The sequence below is a fragment of the Abramis brama genome (genome assembly GCF_963993115.1).
Source record: "Abramis brama genome assembly, chromosome: 10".
NCBI lineage: Eukaryota > Metazoa > Chordata > Actinopteri > Cypriniformes > Leuciscidae > Abramis > Abramis brama.
Genome location: NC_139972.1, coordinates 43,875,274 through 43,888,604, shown reverse-complemented (window position 1 = coordinate 43,888,604; position 13,331 = coordinate 43,875,274). Strand labels below are relative to the sequence as shown.

Here is a 13,331-nt window from a genome sequence, read left to right as displayed (position 1 = left end):
GAAGTGCTCACTAACACAGATTTAGACAGATTTGTGAACAATATTTGAGAGAAATAGGCCTTTTGTGTACATAGAAAAAGTCTTAGATCTTTGAGTTCAGCTCATGAAAAAATGGGGGCAAAAACATGTGTATATATGTGTGTATATAGGTTTCTTTATATTTAGTTTTCTTTGAGATTGTCTTTTCTCTGTGTCATACCCATATTTTGTTTTACAAGTTTGTTGATAATATTATTGTGTTTTTTCTTTGAGTATCGTTGCAGGAGCTAGGGTTTTCTGGAGAGGGAAGGATAGCTGCTATCGTGTGTGTGTGTGTGTGTTTTCTAATTTGGCAGCTAGCCCGTACCTCCAGGTACCTCTGCTACTGTTAACTTATTTTAATATAGTTTTGTTTGTTTTGTGTATGTGTCTGATGCAGATTGGTGCACATTATTGCATAGCCAACTTGAGAATACTGCTAAAATAATAAAAAAAAAAAATTCTATATAAGACCCATGTCTCCTCACCCATTCTTTGATAAGAACCTGCGCCCTTTGGGCTGTTATTCCCTGGTATTCCACGGTGGTGTAGTCGATCGTTTTGCCATTATTGGCGTCTCCATTAGAGTTTGGTCCCTCCCCACTTTGCCACAAATGCACAGAGTAATTTAACCCACAGTGCCACAACCTCAATCTACTCAGTTTAGCTTGGTCCCTACTGGACAAAAGGTTAAGAAACATATTTTCATTGCATTGTTTTTAAGTTCACAGTAATACTTTGCTCACATTATTAGTGCATTATCAATTTTAGTTAATACATTTAAACGATAGTTGGTCCATTTAAGACAGTCAGTTTCTGCAAGTGAAATGAGTTAACTTGAGTTTCAATTTAGGGCATTTTTACAGTAACATACAGTAGATTACAGTAAAGAACTGTACAATTAACAGTAAATTACTGGCAACAGTGCCCCCCACTCCACCCAGCCAGACTTCTCATAACATTCACAACTTTTTCACACTTCAACAGAGCTTTACCTACATGCACAGCCCAAGTCATACGCTCTTCAAACCAAACACCCAAACACTTAAAAATCTTTATCTTCTCCAGCGGAGACCCATACATATGTAGCCCTAGATTACGTAACTTTATCTTCAAATCAAAAACCAAATATTTAGTCTTTGAGGCAGAGATTTTGAAGCACCATGTATTCCCCCATTCCTCTTTAGACACTAACACTCTTTCAATCTGTTTTAAAACAAACTCTACATTACACCCTCTTTTCCAAATGGCCCCTACCATCTGCAAATAAAGATAGCCAAATCCTCTCTCTTACCAAAGATATTGTTAGTCATTATATTGAATAAATGGACTGATAAAACTTCCCTGTGGGGATGTATCTACTTCCACAGTCTTTGAACTGACACTACCAACCTTTACTTGAATTGTTCTTTTCAGTCAAAAATCTTTAATCCAACTAAACATTCGTCCTCCCAACAACTCCCAAGTCAAACATCTGAATCATTAATCCATCCTTTCACAAAGAATCATAAGCCTTCTCAAAATACAGGCAATATACACTCACTACTATTTCCTTATTGCTAAATGCCCTTTTAATATTATGATCCTAAACTGCAACTGACTCCATTGTAGACCTTCTATTCCTAAAGCCATTCTGGACATCAGCAAAGAGTCCTCTCTGGTTTCTAAAATATATACTAGTCTGTTAGTTACCATCCTCTCGAGTGCTATAGCACAGTATAAGCTTGGGTCAGATGCCTGGCTTTAAGACAGGGACCACAACTGCATGTTTGCACTCCTTGGGCAAATAACCCTCTGCCCACACAGTATTAAACAAAGCTAATATTTATTCAAGTACAATATCATCCAGATGTTTAAATAACTCATAGGACAGCCTCTCTCTCCCCGGGGTAGTATTTGCCCCAGACACAATCGCATCATTCAACTCTTGTATAGTAAAAAACAGATTAATAGGATTTGCATTTTCTAAACACCTCTCCAGCTTCCACTGATTAACTTTCATCAGTTCAGCCCTCTTCCTACACCTCTCAACCCCCATTCTCTCTGATCTATGCACTGCTTGAAAACTCTCCACACAGATGTCTGCTTTTTCCTAATTGGAAACTGCTACCCTATTACACCCTTCTGTAACACTGGTATCGATCTTCTTTTATATACCCCTGACATTCTAGGTATGGTAACACTTTATTTTACAGTGTCCCTGTTATCAAATCAAAAGCATGCACATCCAAAGCAATATGTTGCTCAAATTGGGTGCTCGAAACGTCACCACATGTGAGTTTTCACATTTTTTACATGTAGTTACTAAAGTAATAACTATAAATTATGCTAAATGACATGCTGTAACAACATATCAGTAAGGCGACCCTCCGCGAGCCAATTCCGCGGTAGCACTCGGCAAGCTTCATGACGTTTTTAGCGCACTAGAGACGGCTCACCCCCGATGCTGTTATTATTGCCGCTGGCGACTTTAATCAGTGCAATTTACGGACTGTGCTTACCAAATACTACCAATATGTGAACATTCCCACCCGCGATAAAAACACACTAGACAATGTTTACAGCAACATACGTGATGCATACAGGGCTGCACCCCACCCCTATTTTGGACTCTCAGACCACATCTCTTTGTTTCTGTACCCGGCATACAGACAAAGACTCAAACAAACCCTGTCATCAAACAGGTTAAGCATTAGACCCCCCAGACTGAGGTTATTTTGCAAGACTGTTTTGCTCTGACAGACTGGGATGTGTATCCCAGTGGGATGTGTATCTGACTAGGTATCTTAGCACTTGTGTTGATAACATCCTACCCACCATACAAGTCAGGAAGTTCCCCAATCAGAAGCCCTGGGTAAACAGTCATGTACACCACATGCTGGATCTTTTGCATTTACATCTGGCAATGACAGAGAATACAAAGCTGCAAAGTATAGACTGAGAAGAGCCATAACAGCGGCTAAGAAACAGTATAGAGAGAAGCTGGCCAGTTTCTACTCTACTGCTGACACCGGGCGGATGTGGCAAGGCCTGCAGCACATCACAGACTTCAGGACCATCACGAGCACCTCCACCTCCTCACACAGCCTGCCGGATGACTTAAACACCTTTTATGCCTGCTTTGAGACCCCCAGTGTAAATATAGAGAGGAGTCATACACACATTTGGACCAGTCAACTCTCCTCCCCCCTCTTATTACTGTCTCATCAGGTCTTATGGTACACTGTTAATTATTTCCCTGTTAAATAACTGGAAATTACTGGCAGCAGGGTTACCATTATTTTCCTGTTATTTTAACAGTTTATTCCTGTTAATGTTTTTTTACAGTGCACTCCCCGTAATGTTTTTTAACAGGAATTTACTGTGAATCACAGAAAAACAGGAAACAACTGGCAGCAGTGTTACCATTATTTTCCTGTTAAATCACCATTTATTTTGTTTCCATTAAATGTTAATTGAATTGTGATAGACATATTCTAGCTTGAGTTAATACAAGAATAGGCATAATCCATCAGATAACACTTAAGTGAAAGAAAACTAATAGTTCCGTGTTGAAATAAACTTTTTCTTATTGTAATACAAATACACATGGATCGGACCAATCACAGAAATATACTGTATATCATGTTCATTGCTGACATCTGTGGTCGCTGGATGGAAAATAACAACTGCGTCTGTCTTAAACTAGCAAAGACACTTGCGTTTGGCTTTGCGCTGCGTCGGTGCAAGATAGGGCCCGAAACCTCAACATTTAATGTTCCCTGAACTGCTAAAATTCAGCTAAAAAGACTCAAACCAAGGATATACACTGTGACTCCTGGTCACATAAAAATGTTACACATAGGCTTGGTACTGTAGGTTGAAGATGTAAAAACAGAAAAAAAAAGACGCCAGCCCTGTCACAAAGGTGGACTGGATCCATTCGCAAACGATTTGGCCCTCAAGGCTGAGCATCCAGCGCTGGAAGCGGCTTCCCGTTTCTCCTGAAACAGAAATGTTTTAACTGTCAAATTTCTGTTTTAGTTTTCATTTTGAATACAGTTTAGTTTGATACCATTGAATTCACTACATACAACACTAAAGCCAACTTACCAAGAAGCATCAGACGAGGAGCTGCAGGTATAGAGAGTGAACTCTCAAGGTCAGCTGCAGTGGCATATCCCAGAACACAGAACAAATTAAACACAATATTAATGACATAAGACTACCACTGAGTGAGATAGACATATAGATATAATGAAAGATGGAGAGACAGGAAGAGATAGATAAAGAGAGATGGGGGATATAGATAGAGAGATAGAGAAAGATACAGAGAGAGATAGTGATGGATAGATAGATAAAGTGAGATAGATAAAAGAGATAGAGGAATAGATAGAGATAGAGGCAAAGTGAGGGAGAGATAGATGGTCAGAGAGGAGTGTGTGTGTGAGAAAGAGAGGCAGGGAGAGGTGTGTGTGTTTGTGTGTAGGGGAACTTACATCTGCAAGAATAATGAGCCCTGAGACATCTTCAGAAAAGTGAGACAGAAGAAGATGGATGACCTGATAGGACAGCTCGGCATCATCTGTTGTCCACAAGTTTGGCAAGAAAACATTATGCAAGCCAATTAGACTTATTGATAGATTAGCAGTAAATTGCTAGATTAAAGCAAGTAAAGAAACCATTCAAATTCATTCAAAACCATTCATTCCACCTGGTTCTGTGCTGTCATGGTACCCTGCATCTGCATCTGTAATAATAAAATAAATTAAAAAACAAATGTAAACATTGATCTACAACTCGATATTCAAAACAGCAAAAAAAAAAAAACCCCCACAAAATAGGGTGCACTATGCCAATGCAATTAAAAGAGAATAGCTGTTCACATAGCTAGATATTGCACTAGCCCGATCAGTAGTAGCTGTTTTTGCTGGATTTACCTCATTGATAGGCTAAAACCTGCACATAAAATAGTCACTCCAGCATGCCCAAACAGCTAGGCCTAATCCATCAAAGACGACCAACTATGGAATGATATTCCGGACATTTTTCAAAAGGAATTGCAAATTGTATTTACAATTGCGTTTTCAAATTGTGGACGCATAAAATGTGACATAATCCAAACGCAAATGCAAATCGCGCATTACCGTTTGCATTTTCGTTTAAGCGAACGCACAGTGACTGCCAAATTTAAAATGCAAATGCAAAGTCCGTTTGCAACTGTGTTTCCGATATCTAACGAGTCTTGACCCTGTCATATTTAAATAGCAATATCAATGACCACGTCTGCTTTTTCACTTTCTCAGCGTCGCGTATGTAGCCAGCCAAAACTCAAATGAAATCACAATTCCCTTAGTATTTCCATTTCCGATGCCTCACACGGAAACCTGTCAATCAGTAGCTACGTTTACATGGACACAATCGGAATGAAATCAATCCGATTGATGAATCCGAACAAGGTGTTTACATGAATGATAAATAAAGTAATCGAGTTGATGTGCGCGTTTATATGTCACAAGTTTCAAATCGGATCTGATGTTTTGACATGCGCACACTGCACGAATATACAGAGTTTACCGCTGTTCGCGCATAAATATTCTCATCTATTGGTTCTTTATTTGTTTTAAACAGCAGACGTAATATTAATTCGTCTCTGGTCATAATTTAGAGCATATTAACCGTTTTGCCGTGCTGCTTATTGATCACGCAGTAAAAATGCCCCTCCCCACGGCCAAAACCAGTCGTCTGTGGATGAGAATCCAAAACAAGGACTGGTGGGACGTTGTCCTGCTTCACTTCACAGACGCGCGAGTGAAATGAGAATTTTAGAATGACGGGAAACTTATTAAAATGACACTTTATTCAACAGGAAGAACAGCTCGTTCCGCGCGTCATACGTCATTACGCTATTTAACGTCATCGCACATGCGCAGTCCTTTCAGTTTCGGTTTTCAATCCGATCAAGTGTTTACATGTTCTCTCGATCGGATTACAAAAGGGATAAACCACCCCTTTCAATCCGATCGAAATTTCATTCGGATCGAGCTCAATCGGATCGATTAAGGTGTTTACATGAAGGTTTTTTAGTCCGATTGAGCCGTCAATCCGATTATAAGTGTCCATGTAAACGCAGCTAGTGTCAAGGGTGGGATTATGCTATGGGGCGTGTTCGTGTTGGGACGTGACGTCACTCTCAGTCGACGGTCAAGAGGTGATGCCCTGGCCTGAACAGACGCCGATTTATTTTAAACAATGGAGGTAGTTGGTAAAATTGTGGAGGACCTTTTGATGCGCGATCAGCAAGTTGACTCTTACTCAGAAGCCATTTCGTTTTGGATGTTAAATGAGTTCGTGGCCTTGACCAACAGCAACATCAGTAATGGTGTCAATTTAAAGTAAATTTGCCAACCTCAGTGAAGTAACGTTAGCTAACAGGCTTTTTGTGAAGGGCAGGACAACTAAAGGACCTGGACGTCCTTTACTGGACATACCACAAGAGATGAGTGTCGGTGCTGGCTCTCACCCCTTCAAATAAGTGCTCTCAATTTGTGAAATTCAATAAAAATTGAATTGCTGTCTGTTGCTGTGTGTGTGTGTGTGTGTGTGTGTGTGTGTGTGTGTGAGAGAATGTTTGTTCCACTTTACATTTGTGGTGTAGTATCAGGCTTTCATTTGTCAATTTGTTTAGATTTATGTGGGATTTAATCATTTTATTGAAAAATTAATCTCAACTGTGAAATGGACAAAAACATAATTATACATAGGCTACTTTCAGAACAATTAAATCAAACCCAGGTTTTTTTTGTGTGTTTAGACAAATATTGTAACAAAAGTCACAAAATTCCATTACACTGAGATAAGGGAGCAATGTTTTTTTTGAATGGGGGGAAAATATCAAATGAGGTCCAAACAGAACCCAAAGACAACATGATGGTTTAAGAAATATTCATTTTAAACTAAACAAAAACAAAAGCTGTTGCTGGACACAGCTGCATTTAGATCAGCGCTGAATTCTTCATAATGACTGTAATGCACTTAAAATCCCACTGCATTACAGTCATTGTATTTTAGTTCTATTTGGACCTCATTTGATATTTTCCTCCCATTAAAAAAAAAAACATTGCTCCCTTTATCTCAGTGTCATGGAATTTTGTGACTTTTGTTACATTATTTGTCTAAACACAAAAAAACCTGGGTTTGATTTAATTGTTCTGAAAGTAGCCTATGTAGGGTGAATACTGGTAAAGTGGGACACTTTCTGATAATTTACCTTCTGCATAATGTTTTATTATGATCCAAATGTCTTAGCCCCTCATATGATACTATTCTAAATAGCTTAAGTGCTCTACTCTACTATACAGAATAAAAAAGAAAGAAACATTAAACACAGGATGGATGACTCAAACACACATGGACCCCAAACCTCATTTTTCCAGGTGCTACTGTCAAACTGGGACACCTTTATTGGCAAACTGGGACACGTCAAACACATTAAATTGTTATTCAAATGTAGGCCCAATGAATTAAATACACAATAACAATATAAACAACAAAAATAATAAAAATCACTTTTTTTAAGGAGGGGTGCAGGTACAGCAGATTCTTTCCACCCCTCCTTCGCCTGTCCACAATATTTTGTATTGGGTTTAGTTTATTTCATATAAATTAATGAAATGTAAAGTGGAACAAACATTCTCACACACACAGCAATGACAGCATTTTTATTGAATTTCACAAATTGAGAGCACTTATTTGAAGGGGTGAGAGCCAGCACCGACACTCATCTCTTGTGGTATGTCCAGTAAAGGACGTCCAGGTCCTTTAGTTGTCCTGCCCTTCACAAAAAGCCTGTTAGCTAACGTTACTTCACTGAGGTTGGCAAATTTACTTTAAATTGACACCATTACTGATGTTGCTGTTGGTCAAGGCCACGAACTCATTTAACTTATCCAAAACGAAATGGCTTCTGAGTAAGAGTCAACTTGCTGCGCGCGCATCAAAAGGTCATCCACAATTTTACCAACTACCTCCATTGTTTAAAATAAATCGGCGTCTGTTCAGGCCAGGGCATCACCTCTTGACCGTCGACTGAGAGTGACGTCACGTCCCAACACGAACACGCCCCATAGCATAATCCCACCCTTGACACTGATTGACAGGTTTCCGTGTGAGGCATCGGAAATGGAAATACTAGGAATTGCGATTTCATTTGAGTTTTGGCTGGCTACATACGCGACGCTGAGAAAGTGAAAAAGCAGACGTGGTCATTGATATTGCTATTTAAATATGACAGGGTCAAGACTCGTTAGATATCGGAAACACAGTTGCAAACGGACTTTGCATTTGCATTTTAAATTTGGCAGTCACTGTGCGTTCGCTTAAACGAAAATGCAAACGGTAATGCGCGATTTGCATTTGCGTTTGGATTATGTCACATTTTATGCGTCCACAATTTGAAAACGCAATTGTAAATACAATTTGCAATTCCTTTTGAATAATGTCCGGAATATCATTCCATAACCAACTATCTAGCATCATAAACAGCTATCAGTAAATAGATTTATGTTAGCCATTTGATTTTCTGGATGAATCTGCTTTAACCAGACGTGCACATGGCAAGAATGCCACACAAACTTGACCACGGGAATGCTACTTAAACGTTATAGGCCTAACGTTAGCCTATTGTTTATAGATTTAGATCGTATACATAAATGGACAATAAAATAAGCGCATTGTTTCTAAAATGAATGGACAAACTATCTAAATGTTACTAGCTTGAATCACCTTGGCTCATTAGCAGCTAGCTAGCTAAGTTACTTCATTTCATGTGGTGTAAGTCCGTGGCGTTTAGTATAAACATCACTGATAGATGTTAAAACTATGCATGACTTTCAAGAAACTCTTTAATCTCACCGGATTATTGTGATTTTGGTCGATATCTCCACTGCGATCTTCCGACATGGATCTCCGTGTTCGTTGCAGGTTCAAATGCCTTCTTCTGCGCTCCTTCCCAAAATGCAAAAAAATAAAAAATACTGTATGATCATGTTATTTTAAATAGTGGCGCCAATAGACATAATAAAGAGGCGCGGGCGCCTGCCAGCGTGCTGCGTGTCATACGGATATTTACACCGTGTTCAGAAAGAACGGGAGACAGTCTATGGGAGAGACACACACACACACACACATTGGGAGCGCAGTAGGCTGTCTCGCGTAAAATCCGGAGTGTAGGGTATTAATAGGTATATACAAGACTATTACACCCACGATAACAAACACATTTGCGCATGCACATAAAACACCACAAACTTTATTATTTCTGTCTGTGGAACAGGCTATGCAAGATTATTCTTGATAACATTTGCAGTAGAGAAATCGACTATGGCGTTATTTTCCTGTCAAATGTCGAGAGCGCATTATTGTAGCTCGAAAGTACATTAATATAATGCGCGAATCTCTCTGCTCGCGCGCGAGAACTGAGCGCGCGCTCTCAGATACACGGGCTCGCTCAGAGAATATGTCTGCATTTAAAACGTGTTCAGTGCAATCGCGAATCTCTCCTCTTTGCTTAAAGTAAGCGTGTATGTGCTTAGACTGTGTCCCGTGCGTTCACGCATGCATAAGTACTCGTACAAATTACATACAACGGAATAAAGAAAGCAAAGCAGCATATATATATATATATAGCCTGTAGCCTACATATGCTCATAAAAAATAAAAATAAAAAACAGAACAGAAAGCTGTAATGAAATAAATTAAAAAGTTGAAACAAGTTTATTGTCTTAAGAGCTTTAAGATTCTTAGATAACGAAATGCTTTGGATGTATTGTTGGACCTCTCTTCTAAAAACAATGAATAAAGGATTCTGCTGAGTAAATTTACTACGGTGAATGTGACATTTTGCAAGATTAATAATAAAATACTTTTTGTATATTAAAGAAACCAAACAGTACATCCTTAAAAAGCAAAGAGAAATCCGGAAGCAGAAAATTCAACCCAAAATAACTGTGTGTGAGGACAATCCCAGAAGATATGAAGAGCAGTTTCATCAGGGGCCCCACAACAAGAACAACTTGTGTTTATGATTTAAACCTTTTCAAAAGCTACATTTAATGAGTTTTTTATTATTAATCTTTTATTGTTCCTTGCAAAATTTCACATTCACCGTAGTAAATTCACTCAGCAGAATCCCTTATTCATTGTTTTTAGAAGAGAGGTCCAACAATACATCCAAAGCATTTTGTTATCTAAGAATCTTAAAGCTCTTAAAACAATAAACTTGTTTCAACTTTTTAATTTATTTCATTAAAGCTTTCTGTTCTGTTTTTTATTTTATTTTATTTTTTATGAGCATATGTACAGGCTATATCTATGTATGTATATGATGCTTTGCTTTCTTTATTCCGTTGTATGTAATTTGTACATTTTTGCTATACAAGTTATATTTTTGATACCTTGGCATTAATAAAAAAAGAAAAAGAAATTGAAGAGAAGAGAAGAGAAGAGTACTAGGCATGCGTGAACGCGGGACACAGTCTAAGCACATACACGCTTACTTCAAGCGAAGAGGAGAGATTCGCGATTGCACTGAACACGTTTTAAGTGCAGACATATTCTCTCAGCGAGCCCAGAGAAAATTCTTACAAGAGCAGCGTGTATCTGAGAGCGCGTGCCCAGTTCCCGCGTGCGAGCAGAGAGATTCACACTCGGCACATTATATTCCGCGCGCGAGCAGAGAGATTCGCGCTCGCGCATTATATTCATGTACTTTCGAGCTACAATAATGCGCTCTCGACATTTGACAGGAAAATAACGCCATACCCCACTACCACCATCTTACCTTCTCCATTATCTCATCAAGATATGACAATACCAAAGGATGACAGGGGTTATAATAATTTATCACAGTCATAGAATTGTGACCGCTCCAAACCTCCACAGACAAACACTCAAGATCTGATTTATATGTTGTATATTATATAGCCTATAACCTTTATTTTAAAGTGAAGCTGAGGAAACATGACTGAGGACAAGGGAAACTGATAATCAAAGTCTGTTTTAAATAGTGTTATCATTAAGTACTAATCATTATAATCTATTTGTTTGTTAGTTAACATGGTCTATTGATGGAAAACCATGTGGCATGAAAATTAATTAACATTTTATGCAGCTAAAATATGCAGTATTGTTTTTTCAACTGAAGGAATGAGCCACATATATTTACACACTTCAGAAAGTGTCTTTTAAATGCACCAAACATGATGAAAAGCATAGAAATGTATTTACTGGGAAAAGGCCGGGGAGGTTTTTCACTGAAATGAGAGTAATTTAATTTAATTGAAATGAAAGTTATGACACAATGGCACATATGAGCAATTACTGTACAATATTCTGCTAATCTAAAGCAGTTCTAATGATTGGATTAGAAAACAGACATCAGTGTCCTCAGTAAAATATTTAATAAATATTGAACAAATACAGAGCATATTCATATTTCTATTTGTTTTCAGTTCAGTAATCTAGGCAGGTAGAAATTAAACTTTAATGATATACATTAGTCTATGTTTATATTTCTACACAAATGAATTATTATTGTCTGTTTAATAACCAGTAGTATAATGGAAGTAAACCACACCTGATTATGAGAAGTTAATGCATCAAACTCTCAGAGAATCTCAGGAAGCTGCAATATTATTTTTCTGGTTTCATTTACTTTTCTCTGGAAATTTAGAACAGCGCTTCTCATCAGTGCCGACAAACCCAAATAAACAGATTAACGCGAGTCTTGTCATAACCCAAAGGCTCTTTGTAGATCCGCCATTTTATCTGACAGAGAACGCTTCTCTCACGAACACCATAAACGCAGTTGGAGAAAGCGACCGTTACATGTAAGGCGCGCGCGTGCGTGTGTGTGTGTGTGTGTGTGATGAACACATGATGAAACCCAAAAGTTCCGCAATCGTATGTGACGGTCACTACAATTGAGCGTTTTTAGTTTATTTTAGTATTTACAAATACCATAGCTTCCTCATCTAGCATAATCAGCTCTTTTCCAGGAGTGTGTGTGTGGCTCTTAAAAGAGCCTTCGTGTGTGTGAGCGCCTCCTGGCCTCTACTTGGAGCTGGTGTACTTGGTGACGGCCTTGGTGCCCTCAGACACGGCGTGCTTGGCCAGCTCTCCGGGCAGCAGCAGACGCACGGCGGTCTGGATCTCTCTCGACGTGATGGTGGAGCGCTTGTTGTAGTGAGCGAGACGAGACGCCTCACCGGCGATGCGCTCGAAGATGTCGTTGACGAAAGAGTTCATGATGCCCATCGCCTTAGAGGAGATGCCGGTGTCAGGGTGAACCTGTTTCAGCACTTTGTAGACGTAGATGGCGTAGCTCTCCTTCCTGGACTTTCTGCGCTTCTTTCCTCCCTTCCCGGCGGTCTTAGTGACGGCCTTCTTGGAGCCTTTCTTAGGCGCGGACTTGGCTGGTTCAGGCATGATGAGGAATGATTTCAGAGCTGACGAGTCAGTGTGAACTCAGGAGCGACTCTGAGGCTTTTATCCGCGGCACTATGCTAATTTACAAGGAGACACTCAAACCTTCGGATTGCCTGTTGTCATTGGCCAAACCCATAAACTCGTGTTTCATTGGACAACTCAAAGCGGAACGAGGGCCAATCACAGGCGCTTAAATAATAGCCCCGCCCACCGCCCCATATTTGAACGACACCGTTTCCTTGGTTTCATTTCATGCACTTTTAATTTATTTATAGATTTTAGTGATATTTTGAAAAAATAAGCGGTTCAGACACACATTCTGCACAATCGTGTAATTAAAACCACAATGAAGAGAGCAATAACAGTCAGACCTTTAAAAAACAGCTTTTCCTCATAACTTCATTGATTCAGTCCACTGTTTAAACCAGTAGCAAATAGTTTATAAATAGTAGCAAATAAAAGCCCATTTGAGTTAAAAATAATAATAATCTGGTTTTGCATTTTCACTTCTGCTTACTTTGGTACCATTTCTGATCTAATTGTCTTTGCCCATTTTGTAAAACATTTTAGCATCTGTAAGTGGATAAACATTAATTCAGATATAATATTTCTGATATTAACTGTAGAGAAAATGAAAATATCCTGATAGTATCAATACATTAGTGTATCATTTTTATAAAGTTCAGTGATAGAGCACAATAACTTTACTAAGTCTTTTATTATTAACTGTATGGCCTGCCATTGCTAAATCCTGGGCTCTTTAAGTGCGGGAGTGTGTGGCTCTTTAAGCGCGGGAGTGTGTGGCTCTTTAAGCGCGGGAGTGTGTGGCTCTTTAAGCGCGGGAGTGT

The 13,331-nt window shown here is 39.0% G+C and overlaps 1 protein-coding gene and 1 long non-coding RNA gene across 2 annotated transcripts; both read right to left on the bottom strand.

Moving 5' to 3' along the window:
• Nucleotides 1-4,401: 4,401 nt before the first annotated feature.
• On the bottom strand, nt 4,402-9,001 carry LOC311091075. Its single transcript, XR_014607990.1, has 3 exons — nt 8,911-9,001; nt 4,712-4,747; nt 4,402-4,582 (listed from the first exon to the last, which is right to left on the bottom strand). It is a non-coding gene; the product is annotated as an uncharacterized lncRNA (long non-coding RNA).
• A 2,320-nt stretch (nt 9,002-11,321) lies between these two features.
• On the bottom strand, nt 11,322-12,498 carry LOC311091074 (histone H2B-like). Its single transcript, XM_084126814.1, has one exon. It carries the CDS (start codon nt 12,481-12,483, stop codon nt 12,109-12,111), a length of 375 nt encoding a protein of 124 aa, XP_083982940.1. The 5' UTR covers nt 12,484-12,498; the 3' UTR covers nt 11,322-12,108.
• Between the last annotated feature and the right edge of the window lie 833 nt (nt 12,499-13,331).

What these genes read in the sequence shown, in the direction of transcription:
- LOC311091074 (XM_084126814.1), bottom strand. Translation starts at nt 12,483, where the DNA reads ATGCCTGAACCAGCCAAGTCCGCGCCTAAGAAAGGCTCCAAGAAGGCC.